Source organism: Aegilops tauschii, chromosome 2, assembly GCF_002575655.3.
Source record: "Aegilops tauschii subsp. strangulata cultivar AL8/78 chromosome 2, Aet v6.0, whole genome shotgun sequence".
Lineage (NCBI taxonomy): Eukaryota > Viridiplantae > Streptophyta > Magnoliopsida > Poales > Poaceae > Aegilops > Aegilops tauschii.
In genome coordinates this window covers 44611975-44628804 of record NC_053036.3, presented here as the reverse complement: position 1 = coordinate 44628804, position 16830 = coordinate 44611975, and the positions used below count along the sequence as shown (strand labels likewise).

Sequence of the window (16830 nt, the reverse complement as noted above, 5' to 3'; positions counted from 1 at the left end):
CTGTTCACAACAACACTTTATGAAGGAAGTGCTATTTATATATTCTGAATTGCCCTCCAAATTTTTGGGCACTCTTTCCTATCCAAATCATTGCCTCATGACAAAATTCAGCTCCATTTGCCCAGTAAATCTTCCTCGGCAAATTTCCAAAGTTTTTGTCCACCTAGAAGCATTGTGAAGGAAGTACCTTTTTTATATATCCAAATGACATGAAATTTATACAGTTCCTTCATATGCCCAAATTATCACCCTAGTCCAAATTGCAGCTCAGTCAAATCAGCTATGTGAGCCCAGGTTCAATTTATATTTTATGGCTAGATTGGCACGTTGCAAAGCAAGTGTTATCTATACCCCTCCTATTACCCTCAAACTTTTTGGGCGCTCTTCCATACCCAAATCATTGCCACATGATAATATTTAGCTCCATTTTCCTGGTAAATCTTTCTTAGAAAATTTCCAAAGTTTCTACCTCGAGAGAAGCTTTGTGAAGTAAGTACTAGCTAGGCTTACCCAAATGATCTGAAAATTTACCAGCGTATGACCATACCTATGTAACTTACCTACACCAAATTTGAGCTCATTTCATTCATCCAATTTCTCTCGCTAAGTTTCCCAAGTTTCTGTCCAGAGAAGAGCATTGTGAAGGAAGTACCACTTTGGCATGTCCAAATGGTATCAATTTTCTACAGTTCTTTCCTATGCCCAAATAACCATCCTCCACCAAATTTCAGCTCAATCCATTCATTATTTTGAGCCCAGCTTCAACATTCATATTTTTGTCCAGTGTGGTACTTTGCAAAGCAAGTACCACCTAGGATCCTCCTTTTGAGCTGAAAATTTGTGAAGACATTCTTCTTAGTAGATGATCATCCTCAGCCAAAACTCACGCCCATTGGCCATGTGAATTTCCTGTACCGCTAATCAAACACTTGACTGCTAATTCATCTTTGAGCATAGGTCGGTCTCCTCGTGAGATTCTTCTGTTGTAATTTTCTTCCTAGCACCTACCTGGGGAGTGCCCAACCCACTAGACATTCCTAGGTCTCCCAGAACGCATGTCAACGCCAAGGTCACACGGTGACCACGCGGCGGGCATGCGAGTTTACGCTCTTTGGAGTTGGGGCCCTGGGCCACCATCCAAAGGTCGACGTATCACCACCAAACCATGTATTTATGCTTAAATAGATACTTATGTAATTAGAAATAATTTTTGGAAAAAATAAAGAGCAAACAATAAGGTAGCTGCAGTTCAAATTTGACCCGTTTCCAGCTGAATCGGCGGAAATTTATCTTTTTATCAGAGGTGGATCAAAACTTTTGAAACCCAACCATTTTGTCAATTGTGCATTAAATATGGCCTAGTATTTTATAAAATTGATTAGGTCCAATTTTGCAACGAATATATGGTAGGTCCTTCACAAAAAAAACTCATTTCGGGCACTTAAAAAATGGAAAATGAATTTTCCGTGCAAAGAAAATGAAAACTCCCTTAGGCAACATTGTTTGGAATTCCAAGATGCACCCTTGTGCACGATATGAGATCATTTGAACAAACTATGCCATGAATGTGGTCATAAGATTGATCATTTGGCTTGAAAGCCATGAATCTTCATGCATGATAGCTCACTAGTGGTTGGGGCGCGCCCATGGCGCGCCGCCTGAGCGGAAGCTGGGCGGTGCCAGGTGGGATAGCGCCCCTTGCACTTTCTTGTTTGGGCCATGCCTGGCACATGTTCATGCAATGGCTTTTTACAACACAAAAAACTCGAGCAAAATGAATTTTAAAAAATAGCTATGCAAATTATAACTGCTCCAAGAGAGCAAGCAATCTGTGGTTTATCCATGGATTCAGATAAAACAAGATTACAACAGCTGAATTGTGTCCTTTCATAACTAATTTGAGCAGATATCAAACGAAGATGAATAATCTGAAAGCTAGCACACTTTACCCTGGCCAAGTATGCAGGGCACGACAACCCCTAAACTCGCTGGCCTCGGCCAGGCCTTGTGTGAACCCGCTGCTTCGCTCCACCTCCACCCCGAGTAGACACTGCAGCCAGGAAGCATGGCTCCTCCGCCGCCGCAAGCGCCCACCCTTCCAAGGCCACCACCCCCTGCTTCCTCCTCACACTCTAGGGCATGAGTTGGAGCTCCTCTCCCACAGCAATATACACCCTGACTAATCTGCACATAACAAAATAATACTCCATATCGATGCACATAATCTATGTGTGTGTAAATCATCAAGTTTACAGCATCATCGTGAACCCACCTAGTTTTCAGCACTGCCCAAACAGTCATCACAATTCTTGCAAGCATAATGATGGGCAAAGACTGAAAGGAATCCAAGCAGACAAACAATCCTGCAACAATTAGCTGCGGCAATGATCACAATCAAACATCTCCCCATTATTGTAGAACATGTTAGATCTAGAGTTACTAAACTGAATCATTTAGCTATCTTTTGAATGTGGTAATCGAATTCATCCTTCTGAAGGAAAGTTCAAAGATTTGTCTAATACATTATTTTTGTTGATTTATTAAGTACTGCCAAAATCATACCACTTGTATCTATTCTTATCTTAACAAGGATACGAATTTAATCATATTCATTTCAGTTAAAATATGTGGTGATAACACGGTTCCAGAAATATTACAGTAACTGATGCATACTGGTCACTGGATTTGTTTCCAGCAATGCTGGTTCCAAATAATTTAGAATGACCTAAAATTTGAAATAATTAGGATGACCCTAAAATTACAAAAAATCTAATATATACGGTACAAAGAAGGGAACATATTTTCAAGTGAGATATGAAGTGTCTGAATAGTGAATTGTCATGGTGCTCAACTTCTGTAGTATAACATAGTTGAAAAGAGGTGTAAATGCATACATTGAACTAATTCAGTGTGCAATACAAAATCTTACTAAAAGTTGTTTTCATCTACGGCCACTACAAAACAACAATGGTTAGGAGCTGGACAGTTAAAAAGAAATGCAAATCCATAGGCTGGCAATGATATCTTTTAAAGGTTTCCATAAAAAACAATGACATAGTAGCTCACTAGTTTTAATTATTTGGTTTGACTATCTCACTTACTATTTCCACCCATTTGTATGCTGGTAATGATATCTTTTAAAGGTTTCCATACAGAAACATGAACATAGTACCTCACTGGTTTTTATTATTTGGTTTGACTTTCTGAGTTACTATTTCCACCCATTTGTATCGTCTTGCACAAGTCGTCTGATGAGCTTATAGAGAATCAGTGCATCCCTTATTTTCTGACATAAAAATGCAGGTTATGTTATGATTATCTTCAGGTTTTCTAATTTTTTTTCATATATTCCAACTAAAACCATGATGCTAGTGCTCTTTCTAAACCACAATACACTTAATTTAGCATGATCCTCCAAATTTGGCAGGACGCAAAAACAGCGAAGTTATAACCAACACTAATGAAACAATGTCACAACATGAAAGAGATATGCAAAAAACTAAAATACTATGTGCTGAAATCCAAATGAACAGAAATCTATACCTCTCGGAATACTTGATGTACTTTTCCCAGTCCAGCGACTCGTCCTTCTCCAGTTTCTTCAGAACACCGCTCGCCTTCCGTTGAGGTAATGTCTTCCTTTTCCGTTGAGGTAAAGCTTATGAAATGTCAATAGAAACAAATCACCTCAGGCCATCTTCTTATAGGTACGTGCAGACCCATCACTCCTCCCTGTATTCTTCTCGATTTTATAGCAGAGCCTGCTCACCAATAGAGGCCACACCTTTGATTTCATTATCTTATCAAATTATTGCAAATGACTAACGATCTATAGCAGATATAGAACCATTATATTAATCAAGCTATACCCCTCAAGATCACCGGCGAGGAACGGCGACAACAAGGTCTTCAAGGATGCCTAAATATATTAACACTGCACCAGTTCAGTTTCTGTAAGGGGAACAATGTAAAAGTTATTGTGTAAGCCTAACTAATCTAGTCACAATATGTAACCAGAAGTCATTATCTGCACAAAACAGGGAGGAACACTTTCTTCGGGTCCAATTTTGACAAATTAGTTCCTAGTAAGTACGGAATGCCACCAATTTAACTGAAGTAAAACCAAGCATGTATGTGCTCTGAATATCATAAGTGCCAGGAAATTAGTAACTAACTACATATACCAAAGTGTACAATGCTCCAGGTTTGCTAGGGAGACGGGCACAAGGGACAGATGACGTGCACCTAAAACATGTTGGAGTTTGCTTCAGTCTCCCTCTCAAGGGCCTACACAGACACATATTCAGCAAACGTCTATGTCTCCTCCATGTCAAGCTTTCCGCCTATATTTGACAAGCACCTAAAAAGGTGGAATTGCCATGAGACTTAAATCATAAGTTCTAGGCAAAGAAAAGAGAACTATGAATAAGCCAGTGTTGTCAAATTCAGTTTGATAGCACACATAACCTTTAAAGTCATCAGGGAATAAGTATCAGAATATGGCTACCTTCGAGAAACTGGAAACAAAGAATTATACACTTGAATATGACAATAGAACAAAACTTCAGTTAGAGATAATAAAGCCCAAAAAAGCACACCTTTCGACATACCATTTCATACACCATCGTTAAAATTTCCCTTTAAGAAATCCAATGCCTTCAAAAGGAGTCATCATATACATACATGATAGATAGTACATTAAACTATGGTACCAATCAAGTATGAACTACAAGCAGATCTATACAAAAAAAATGATCAAAGAATAGTCAGAAAACAACCTCTGAATATAGGCAACAAGAAAAGAAATCTCACTTGTATATTCACAAATTTAGGGTTTCAACACATGCACCATGGCAACCTTTGTTAAAAATAGGAAAAAAATGCTCATAACTATGTATTAATCATAGTTTAGAGTATGTAAGTTTTGCTGGACAGTTACCTGTATGGCTCCATTGAGCAATGACTAATTTTTATCCCCAACACGAATCCCTAGAAACAGGATATAGATACTTCTTGCTGGAACAAAAATGAATCAAAGCACTGCTTTATGTTTATGAAGCAAAGTTGCATGTATGTGTGCGCACAACATAACAAAAGTTTGGAATCTCCCAAAACAGCAGCGTGTATCACCCAAACCAAAGTTGATAGTTTCACAACCAACAAGATAACTCAAAACCAGTCTAGAGCAGTAGAAGCAGCAGGAAGAGGGGCAAAGGCACGACCTTGTGTGGGAAATAGTCGAGGTGAAGATCAGGACGGTGTCCTCATCAAGCTCATCGGCTTGCGCTTGGGTCCCAGTCGCCCTCCTTGTCGATGGAGACAGGAGGCTGCTGCATCTAATCTGAGAGAGACAGAAATAGAGGCGAGGGCCAGAGCTCGACCGGAGTAGAGAGGAGGAGGAGGAGGGGGATGAACGCACCGGTGCAGAGAAGGCACGGCCCAACGCACGGCGTGCACCTCATGGCCATCGGCATGGGAGGACCTTCGCGCGTGTGTGTGTGGGGGGGGGGGGGAAGGCGACTGGGACGAGCCACCGGAGGCCGCCGGAGCCTCGCCGCCGATGAAGGGGACGCCATGCCCGAAACCCTAGCCCCGCTAGGTCATAAGTGAGAGCGGAAGGCCTCTCACGATGGATTTGGGCGGGTGGGAGGAAGCAGTGGGGAGAGGTGAGGTCATCGGTGTGCCACCCGTCGCCGGGGCTCGCCAGATTGGGCCGGCGTGGGTGGTGGCGGCGGCAAGGGGTCGCAGGAGGTGAGACAGGAGACGAGAAAAGGCTCGCGTGTGAGAGATGAAAAAGAGAAGGATCGATGGGTCGTCGCGTTTTTAACTTTTTCCCTTCTACACAGTAAAATCGACGTGGCATTAGCGAGGAGGCGCCCTTACCACGACTGTTAATGGGTTTTATTTCTGAGAACACTTTCTTAAAATAATTGCCGTATTACAAGTTATTATTTTTCATGACAACTTGGTCATATATAATGACACAATGCGAAGGTTTCTAATTTTTCGATTTTTTTGAATTTTTTATGCTCGTTTCAAAATGCGGTCAAAACGGCGGGCATGACCGTTCATAGCTAGTGGTTGAATCTTGGAATTTTTTTGATGTTTCTCTGATTAAATAGATACTTATGTACCTAGAAATGATTTTTGGAAAAAATATAGAGCAAACTATGAGGCAGCTGCAATTCAAATTTGACCCGCTTCCCACTGAATCGGCGGAAATTTGTCTTTTTCACGAGAGGTGGATTAAAGCTTTTGACACCCAAACATTTTGTCAATTGTGAAATAAACATGGCCTAGTATTTTATAAAATTGATTTGGTCCAATTTTGCCACAAATATATGGTAGGTCCTTTACAAAAAAACTCATTTTGGACACTCGAAAAATGGAAAATGAATTTTTCATCCAAAGGAAATGAAAAATTCCTCAGGCAACATTGTTTGCCATTCAAGATGCACATATAATGACATAATGCAGAGATTTTCAAATTTTTTGATTTGTTTTTGAATTTTTCATGCCCGTTTCAAAATGCGGTCAAAACAGCGGGCATGTCCCTTTCAAGCTAATGGTTGAATATTGGGAAACTTTTGGCGTTTCTCTGATTAAATAGATACTTATGTACCCAAAAATAAATTTTGGAAAAAGTAAAGAGTAAACTATGAGGCACGTATAGTTCAAATTTGATTCGGTTCCTGCTGAATCGACAAAAACCCATTTAAATGACCAAAAATAGGTAGAAAGATAGAAGATGCATGAAAATTGACGATCATCCATAAAATGTGGTCTAATTCAAGTGAAAATTTTAGTGGTACTCTTTTACAAAATATTTTTGATAGTTGCTTCACAAAATCCCCCTATTTTCAGCACTTAGAAACTATTTTATATCATAGATGTTCTAAACCAATCATGACTCTTCCCACGGATCACCCCACTGTAGCTGATCTGAGCCGTCCACACACAACAGATCCAACGTCCGTCACCCACCTCTCTGTAACCCGACCCAAACCCTAGTAGCCCGTGGCACACTCTCCTCGCTCGATCCCCTTTGTCCTTCCACGCGCCGCCACCTCTCTCTCTTCCTCTCCCCGATCTAGATCGAAGACGGCGGCTACCGCCGATGGGATCCCATCGCATCCATCTCCCGCCGATGGGATCCCACCGCATCGCTCTCCCGCCCTCCACCCCACCACATCATCTCCCACCGTCCACCCACACCGGCCGTTTCACTCTCTCTCGCACCCTATCCAGATCCCGATCCGCGGCGGTGTCGCCAACATCTCGGGGCCCTTCGATCCCACCCATCCCTTCTGACCCTGAGGCTGCCGGCCAAGGCCTACGGCGGCGAGGGCTGCGCCTACTACGAGTGGAGCCCCGCGGAGCTGCCCATGCTCGGCGTCGCCTCCATCGGATGCCATGGCAGACGCGGCTGGCATCGCGCTGGACTGCGCCCGCCCATCGCCAGCAGCACCACCCGCCCTCTCCCTCCCATTGACCCACCTACCAGCACCTCCGGCATGGAGCTCTGCCTCTGCCTCCACCTCCACCGCACGCACTGCCCCCTTCCGCCCCGACGCCGCCTCCATGCCCAACGGACGTGCTGCTTCCCGCGTCCCGCCGTGGCCGCTGACTGCAGATTGGTAAAGGACTGCTCCTGTTGCTCCAGGCCATGCCTCTAATCCCTTCGTTTTGGCCTGGCGCCCCTGGGGCTGCTTATTTGCTGGAGTTCCAATCTGTAAATTCTTATCCGCTTGGCTTATTTGCTGGGATTGGTAAAGGACTGCTCCTGTTGCGCCCTCTGTCTCGGTTTGACTCTCTCTATCTTTCTGCAGGCGCCGCTGGATTAGAGGGTGGAGCCCGAGCCTCCACTGGAGCATGGATCAGACATTTGTTTGATCCCGGGCATCTTCGAGGGCATCAACGCGACCGTGTTTGCCTATGGAGCGACGGACAGCGGCAAGACCTACACCATGCAGGTGCCATTCCATTCTTCTGATCTTGCCCATAAGAGCATCTCCAGCCGTTCAGCCCCCTAGGGAGCCTAAAAAGAGCGGCCTGGGGTGAGCCGGTGCTAGATCGGCCCCTGGGGGCGACCTAGCTCCCAGCCACGCCCCCAGCCGTGGCAAATTCAAACGCAGCCATTCCTGCTCACAAAATAGACGTCACAAATCCGGCGATCAAGCGGCCACAAGTTCGGTGATCGAATGAAAAGTTTGGCGTACAAAAAAGTACAAAAAGCAGAAAGACGCGCGTGCGCATCAGACGGCGAGGTCGGCCTCCGGCGTCGGCGGAGTCGGCGTGCACGGGCTTGGCGGCGGTTCCGTGCTGGGCGGCGTCGACGTGGCTTCTGTGCTGCGGGGAGTCTCGGCGGCATCATCGCTCGGACTTGGCGGCGGCGTCGGCGTGGGCGTCGTCGTCGAGGGAAGCTGGTTCAGGATGAGGCCACGCTCCGCCAAGTACCATGCCTTGACCGCCTCGTCGTTGCTCTGGAGCATGTCCGCCCCGCCCAGCAGGAAAGCCAAGTCGGTGTTTCTCTTCTTCGTGGCGACGTTGGTCCAGAGTAGGTCGAGCTTGACGGTGCTGCTCGACATCAACGCCGACCACTGCGCCTCGGTTTTCTCTTCACGAAGGGCGGCCCGGGCCTGTGCGTCGGCGAGGCAGTGCTTGATGGACTCCTGCACTCGAGCGGTGGCCGCGTCGGCGTGTTTCCCCCTCTTGGAACCTTTGTTGCCGTCCGACCGCCCTTCTGATGCGCCCGGAGTCAGTGCGTCCGGCTTGTAGGTCTCCTTGGCCTTGTCGATGGTACGCCGGACTTCCGCCCACTTCTCGCACATGTCAATGCGCTTGTAAACATGGAGGTACTTGAACTCGGCGTCGTTGTTGCCCTGCTGATACAAGGCGAATATGCGCAACAACTGCACGGAGGAACAAATAGTTGGCGTGCGCACATGGCGAAGAGAGGCGGGAGACCGGCGTGCCATACCTGATCCTCAACGCTGGCGCCGCTCTCCGGGCGAGCCGCGACCTCCTCGGCGATCCCCATGGCTGCGGCGACGGAGAGCCGACGCCTTACTGGCCCCAGGGCGCGTACTGGGCGTGGCTGTCGGGTGGATTCATCATCCCCGCGCGAGTCGCCTCGACCTAGGCTTGGTCCGCCGAAGCCGTAGCCGCACGCGCCGCGTTGTCACGGGCCTTCTTGGCGATCGCCCTGTTCCGCCGGTCGGCGGTGACAGTCTCCCGTCGCTGAACTTCCGCCCTCCAATCGGCGTTTGTCATGCCTGGTGGCTTGGACGGCGGCACCCTCGGCTTCCTCTGCTTCGGCTGGGTGACGGAGGCGGTCGCGGTTGCCGCGGCGCGGGGGACGACGTACTTCTTCGGTGGCATGGCGGCCGGTTGGGAGGCGAGCGGGAGGGAGATTGGCGGGAGAAAGGGGAAGAATGAGAGGGAAGTGGGGGAAAAGCCAGAAGAAACGGCGGGAAGAGGCGCTCGACTCGCCGACAGGGCAGACCCACGCGCCCTTTTCGCTTGTGCTGGCGCTGGGGCGCCGGCACAAGTTTCGGCCCGAGCCGGCAAAAAAGGGCTTCTGGGGGCGCGACTGGGCCTTTTTTTCGGCGCCGGTGCGGCAAAAACGCCTGGGAGGGCCTGTTGGGGGCGCGGCTGGAGATGCTCTAACTTGTTTGACGAAATGCCAGACTAGCTGAAACAAACCTGGTTGTTACGCAGGGCAGTGAAGATCTGCCGGGGCTCATCCCCTTGTCGGTCGCGACAATCCTATCGTGCTGTATTGGCACCTGGTGCTCCGTCGAGATCTCCTACTACGAGGTGTACATGGAACGATGCTACGACTTGCTCGAGCCCATGACATTGTATGATAAATTTGGTAACCTACGGCTCAAGGGCTTGGCTTGGGTAATGCACTGGCTCTTGGTCATCCTTGCATCTACTACGTGTTTGCGGAAATGTACCTTAGCTCCAAATTATAATTGTTTTCTTGAGGATGGGCATTCTTTGTGTAGCTGAAAGTGATACATTCTTTGAAAACTTAGCTCCTACTATTCACCTTGTAGATTTTTTATTCTGCAACATATTTGGTTTTGTCGTAAAATGATTGGATTATTCTGAAGAAGTACACAGTGTAACCTTCCCGTGCGAGAAAATGGTCTTGCGGTCTTAATTTAGACTGATTAAAAAATCAGTCGTGCTCACGAGCAGTATATATGCACTTGCTCGGTTCATTGCTAGCAGTTTAGCTACACAAACTGACCTGACATTGCACAATAAAATGTAGTAGATTTGCAGCCCACTAGCACAAACTGACTGATCAGCGTATTCACTCGCTGTGTGCTTTCCTTTCCTGCTGTGCAGTTTAGCCGTGCTTTGCTGCTGCTGCCTGATCGACGAGCGCTGCTGCGACCCCTACATCATCTTCGTCGACTTTGAAAGTGAAGAAATTGATGTAACCTTGAAGACTTGTTATTCATTCGAAGAACATGAAGCGTGAAGACTTTTGTTTTCGTAGTTTCATTTTCTCTTTCTTGAGTCATAGGAAACACCGTACTGTTAAAGGGGGTCGAGGAAATACTAAGGAAAAATTTCCATGTGATGCTCAACTCAAAATCCTACACCTACCAATCCCTTCGAGTGAAACCATTGAAAATCTCATACAGTTTAGTCATTTTCTTTAGTGACAGAGACGAAGTTCTTCTGGTCTCTGAGGAATTTGTTCTGACTGAGGAGTTAGGAATTCGCCAGTGCGGATTGCCTACACAGTGAGGAACATGATAGCCCTGAGGATTTTGAACCTCAAATATCCGACCGTTGCTGCGCTACGCGCCAGCTGTCCAAAAATATCTACCCACCTAACGGTCATATCATTGAAGGACATTTATGTCTTATCATGTCGGGCTGCTCCCTAGCTATAAATAGCCGCCCCCTACAACCACTAGCTGGTTGGCTGCTCCGAGAGAAACTGACACTTGTCATTTGAGAGCATCCCATCCTCCGAGGACTTTGAGCGAAAATCACCGAGTGAGGAAAAACCCAAACCCAAACACCTACAAACCCAAAGTGATTGAGCATCACTGAAGAGATTGATCCTGCGTGGATCCGATGCTTGTTATTTTTGAAGACTGTGCTTCTTCCAGACGGTTAGGCGTCATGGTCTAGAGCATCCAAGAGGAATTGTGGATCGCCGAGTGACCTAGTCTGTGAAGGTTTGGAAGTCACCTGAAGACTTACCACGAGTGATTGGGCGAGGTTTGTGTGACCTTAGCTCAAGGAGAATATGGTGAGGACTGTGTGTCCGGGACTGTGTGTCCTCAGGTTTAAATACCTAGCCGCTCCAACCAGACGTACAACTGAGACAACAGTTGAAACTGGTCTACCAAATCATTGTCTTCACCAAGCCAACTGGTTCTATTTTCTCAACTCTTTCATTTCCTCATAACTGTGGTGTGCACTTATTCATATCTGTTTGAAGACTTTGACTGAAGACTTTCTCAATTTTCTCAGTTCAATTTCTTCAGTCTGTTTGTCTTCATCCTGTTTTATCCTGTGATTAGGCTTTCTGTACTCTGTGTTTGTCTTCATTTCATCATGATGACCATGCCTATGTTCTGTTATGTTTACATCTGAGTACTTATTCTGCTGCAAGTAGTTCTTCGCTAAGGAATTTCCTCACCCGCAAATTCCTCAGTGAAGAATTCATAAAAATCGCCTACTCACCCCCTCTAGTAGATATAACGCACTTTCAATTGGTATCAGAGGAAGGTACTCCCTTGTTCTGTGTGATTTTGGTTTAACCACCTGGATTTTTAGTTATGTCGACCGCAGATATGATCAAGGTCTCTGGGGGGTGTCCTACCTTCGATGGGACGGACTACCCCTACTGGAAGAATAAGATGCGAATGCAACTTGAGGCAATTGATAACGATCTCTGGTATGTTGTGGAAAATGGTGTTCCCTCAGTCACACCTTCTCTGAACACTACAGATGTGAAGAGATTCAAGCAACTCGATTCTCAAGTGAAGAACATCATATGTGGCCATCGGAGCAAAGGGCGGTATGGAAGAGTGAGTGCTTTGGAAACTGCTAAGCTTATCTGGGATAGGCTGTCCAAAGTGAATGAAGGAGTCTCAACTCAACGTGACTCTCGTGTTGACGTTCTTCGCAATCTCTTCAATCGCTTCAAAAGACTCGACAATGAAAATGTTCAACAAACCTTCGATCGTCTCACTGACATCTCAAATGAGCTTCAAGCCCTTGGTGCCACCGACATCACTGACCATGAGGTGGTGAAGAAATTGCTGAGATCGCTTGATTCCTCATTTGATACTCTGGCATTGATGATACAAGAATGTGCTGATTACAAGTCACTTGATCCTGCTGATATCCTCGAGAGGCTAAACACTCATGAGTTCCAGCTTGCTGAGAAGAGAGATCTCTATGGTTCGAGCTATGGCAGACCTCGTGCCCTGAAGGCTAAGGCTGTATCTGAATCTGAAGGTGAAGATTCAGGTAGTAGCCTTGGTGATCCTGAAGAACTGAGCCAGGAGCTAGCACTTCTCGTGAAGAAATTCCAGAGGTTCTCAAGACGTGGTCGCTTTGGAAAGACCTCAAGGAGCAATGATTCCTCATCCAGTGACTACAAGAAAAGGCTATGTCACAAGTGCAAGAAACCTGGTCACTACATTCAAGACTGTCCTCAGTGGGAAAAGGAATCGAAGAAGAAGAATTACAAGGACTACAGTTCTGATGACTCAAAGAAGAAGAAGAAATCTTCAAAGTCTTCATCATCAAAATCCTTGAAGTCTTCATCTCACAAGAAAAGCAGCTCCAAGAAGGCTCGAGCATTCATTGGCAAGGAAATGGACTCTGAGGCTGAATCTGAGGAACATGAGGAAGATGGGGCATCTGAGGAGTCCGAGTATGGTGTGGCGAGCCTAGCTCTCGCTACTGCTTTCGTCAGCAAGTCCATCTTCAACTCTGAAGAAAATGGCTTCACCAACAAGGCTGATGAATACAATGATGATTACGCTCCCACCTATTGCTTCATGGCAAAGGGTGCCAAGGTACTCAAATATACCTCCTCTGAATTTAGTGAGGATGAATCTGATGAAAACCTCAAGCCCAGCTACTCTAAACTTGCTAAGATTGCTGTGAAACAACAAAAGGCTTTTGAAAAGGTCCTATTACTTCGGAGTTAATGGTTGATATTTCATTCTTAGACCATTGGTTATCGAACCACCATTCTAACATTGATCATCCTACTTAAGCCCATATTTCGGGTGCACCTTTCAACCAATGTTTATCTGTGTATGTTTTCCTCAAGCATACATCATTATATCATTTGATCTGACTAATGTTATCTCCTTGTTCACATAATTGTGGAAACCCATCTTTTGGAAGTCTCGATGAATTGTCGCTGAGTTCATCAGCTACCTCCTTATCCCTTCGTTGGTTTAATGATGAGCTTTTGTTTCGGAACTCGCTTCCGTAGTAAATTTCCCGAGAATCTTACAATGTCGTCTCGTCAATTTGTTTTGCACCTTTTCTTCTCAGGCATCCTGAGTCTGAGGTATCCTAAGACCGATCAGATCTGAATCTCGGTCAGATATGATGGTTGTAACATTTTTCCAAGAGTTATAACACTGGTCTTTTATGACCCGGTAAGGTGATGGCATGCCCAACACACCTGGCCGGATGACCTGCTATTATAGTTTCCTTATTAGCAAGGTTATCCGTTCTTCCATGAGGAAATTGTAAGACTTATTCTACAAGTTGTTTCTGATGGATCCTTCCGGTATCCTAAGTTTGATCTTCACTTGATGACCATGTCAATGCTATCTCGAAGCATGTATATGGTACTCCTATCATCAATAAGAACATTTGAAGCACAATGCTAAATTTTCTTTATCAATTATTCAAACACTGTTGTTTGGGTAATGTCATGAAATTCCTCTCCCCTTACCTAAATGGTTACCTACTTGGAGCCCTATCCTTAATACCTTGCTCCGCCTTTCCTTAGGAAAGATATACTCTAATACATGAGTATAACCACTTTTTTCCTTTCCATTGGTCTGATTAATGTGATGATCATATTTTACTTTACATTGTTTGGTTTAACCTTTCTTGTGATCTATATGATCTAAGCAGTATATATTCTCCTGCTTATGTAAACACCACGGTGTACAATTCTGTCAGCAAGACCCTGTTACTATTGTTGATGACATTCCGGTAGCCACCGATGGATGAGAACTTTGCCTATTGGTCCGCCTCGTTCAACGAGCAGGAAAATGGTTCTCTTCGTCCCTCGCCCTTGGTACCGATGTTGTTGCCGACATAACTGATAGGCTATCCTCTGACATGCCTTGCTTACATGATCGTGCAAGACGTCATCGCCCTTCCTACTTTTAACCCACATAGTAGGCCCATAACCCATAGTTCCACAGGATCGAAACCTGACTCTCCTGTACACCCTATTGTCATAGTTATTCCTCGCGCTCGGCTTCGTATGTAATTCACGGGTCACCTGCCTACTAATCTATTCTGGTATCAGACGCAATACTTATTCTCGTTGCTCTAAACCCCTTTTCACACTCCGTTTCAGGCATCGAACGATTGCCTACCCGCTCGAAACTTCCCATGGTACCTACTTACTTTTCTCTTGATATTTTCTTAAGGTTCGATTCGAGAGTTACTTTCCGCCACCTTTCCTGATGTTATCTACCAGATAAGCAACATTGTAGCGGTCCGTTCTTCCGAAGTTACCCCTTGTCCTTCATACCTACGATGGAGTTCTTGAAGAAAGGAGGACAACTTCATCATGATGACCTGGAGCGGAGGAATGAAGGCATCAACGTATTGGATTGACCTCTTCGAGAAGAGCAACCAACATCGGGAAGACCCGTTAGAATTTCGTAACCAAATCCCTTCCCCCTTGCTCCCCTCTTAAATCTCGGGACGAGGTTTCTTGTAGTGGAGGAGAATTGTGACGCCCGGATAATTAAGCTACAGTAACCCTCTGCTAATGATGCCACGTCACCTCGATTACTGTTGCTAATCTCGCGTTAGTTCGAAACCGATTCGAATTCAAATTCAAAATCAAGCAAACAATAAAAGATTTCAAATATTAAAACTAAAATGTTCGGAGTGAGCCAAATAATGCATAGGTAATTATGGTGGAGAAACCGCACTTTTATAAAAATGTTTAAATGCTCAAATGGGAATGAAACAACAACATAACAAATTTAATAAATGCCTTTCGTTAATTATAAAATGTTAAAATATTTTATCTAGGGGTTTAAACTTTAGTATAAGAGGTATAATTAGTAATACTGATTTTGGTACAACTTTTGTGTCTTTATAAAACTTAGATAAGATGGGACTAAAAATAAAACAGGAAAAAGGAAAAATAAGTAAAAGGGTAAAAACAAAACAAAAGGAAAATTGTTGAAAACAAAAGCCCCCCCCCCCCGCCCCAAGCTGGGCCGTGGCCCAGCGGCCACTGCCAGCTAGCCCAGCCGAACGAGCCCACCCGCTCCCTGGGGTACTTAACCCCCGCACCCCTTTCCCAAACCCTAGCCCGATACCCTTTCCCTCCTCCCCGAAAAATATCTCCCCCTCTCCCCCCCGATTGGATCGGGATCGAGAGGAGGAGACCGCCCCCTCGCTACGTCGACCACCGCCGCCGCCTGGGACGCCACATCGCCGGCCTGCCTCCTTCTCCTCGCCGGCCTGCTTCCCCTCCGGCGCCATCGTCTCCGACCACCACCCCACGCCCCGCTGCCAATTCCCTACACCCGCAGTGAGCCGCCGCCTCCCTCTTCCTCCCTCTCCTCCTCTATGCGCGTGCACCGCACCAGCCGTCCCCGCGTCCACCCGCTGCCACCAGCGCTGCGCCTAGCTGCTACCGCACGCGCACGCCCACGCACGCCAGAGCCTTGCCTCGCCGCGCCTTGCCACTGTCGCTGCCAAGTGAGGCCGCCGTCGCCTCGGGCCCCTGCTCACCGTGCCCGGCCTCCCTCCTCAGCGTCCACAGCGCCACTCCGGCGTCGTCCTCGCGCTCGTCGCGGCCTCCTTTCCCACGTGCACCGCCGCTGCTCCGCTCGGCGCCCGCCCATGCATCGCCCGCCTTCGTCCCACCACCGGCGTCGACCTCGCCCCGCTCCTGCACCCCACGCGTCGGTGACGCCGCCACGCCCACATCCGGCGCTCCGGCGCCCGCGCCCCTGCTCGACGCTCGCGTCGCCTGACCTGCGCCCGCCTCTGCCCACAACTCCTAGCGCCTCCCCTGCAGCTGCCCACCTCCGCAGCCGGTCCGCGCGCCCTACGCCGGTCGTTGCCTCCGCCGCGGCCCCTCGCTGGCGGCCGCTCGGGCTCGGCCTCCGCTCGGGCGCCAGCACGCCCCGGCGCCCGTAACCGCAGCACCCAACGCCCGCTCCCCCTGTGCCCGTTAAGGCCCTAGGCCGTTGGACAACAGGGCCCAGCCCCCTAGAACGTTAAAAAAAGAATTAAGAAATATAAAAAAATTGTATAATAAAAATAAAATTATTACTTAATTAATTAATTAAAGAATTAATTAACTTAATTAATCTGGTTTAATTGAACTTAATTAACCTGTTAATTAAACTAACTGCTATTAATTAGTAAACAACCTATGACATGCGGGACCCACATGTCAGCGACCCAGTCAACACCTCTGTTGACTGCTGACATCATGCTGACATCATAATGACGTCAACAATCACTATTCTGGATAATGTTGAATTAAAGTAATTAAATAAATTAGAAAATCATTTAGAACTTTGAAAATTAATGTAAAATAATCCGTAC

General features: G+C 46.5%; 1 protein-coding gene across 3 annotated transcripts; it reads left to right on the top strand.

The window, feature by feature from the left end:
• The first annotated feature begins 7002 nt into the window (after nt 1-7002).
• Nucleotides 7003-15438, top strand: LOC120974916 (uncharacterized). 3 transcript variants are annotated; one of them, XM_073507891.1, is made up of 3 exons: nt 7003-7637; nt 7830-7973; nt 9721-15438. In XM_073507891.1, the coding sequence occupies exon 3, from the start codon at nt 11817-11819 to the stop codon at nt 13200-13202; it is 1386 nt and encodes a 461-aa protein (XP_073363992.1). In that variant the 5' UTR covers nt 7003-7637; nt 7830-7973; nt 9721-11816; the 3' UTR covers nt 13203-15438. The 3 variants fall into 3 exon arrangements, with proteins under 3 accessions (XP_073363992.1, XP_073363991.1, XP_073363990.1); XM_073507890.1 differs by having other exon boundaries at nt 7004-7732; nt 10363-15438; XM_073507889.1 differs by having other exon boundaries at nt 7005-7637; nt 10363-15438.
• Nucleotides 15439-16830: the final 1392 nt, after the last annotated feature.

What these genes read in the sequence shown, in the direction of transcription:
- LOC120974916 (XM_073507891.1), top strand. Translation starts at nt 11,817, where the DNA reads ATGTCGACCGCAGATATGATCAAGGTCTCTGGGGGGTGTCCTACCTTC.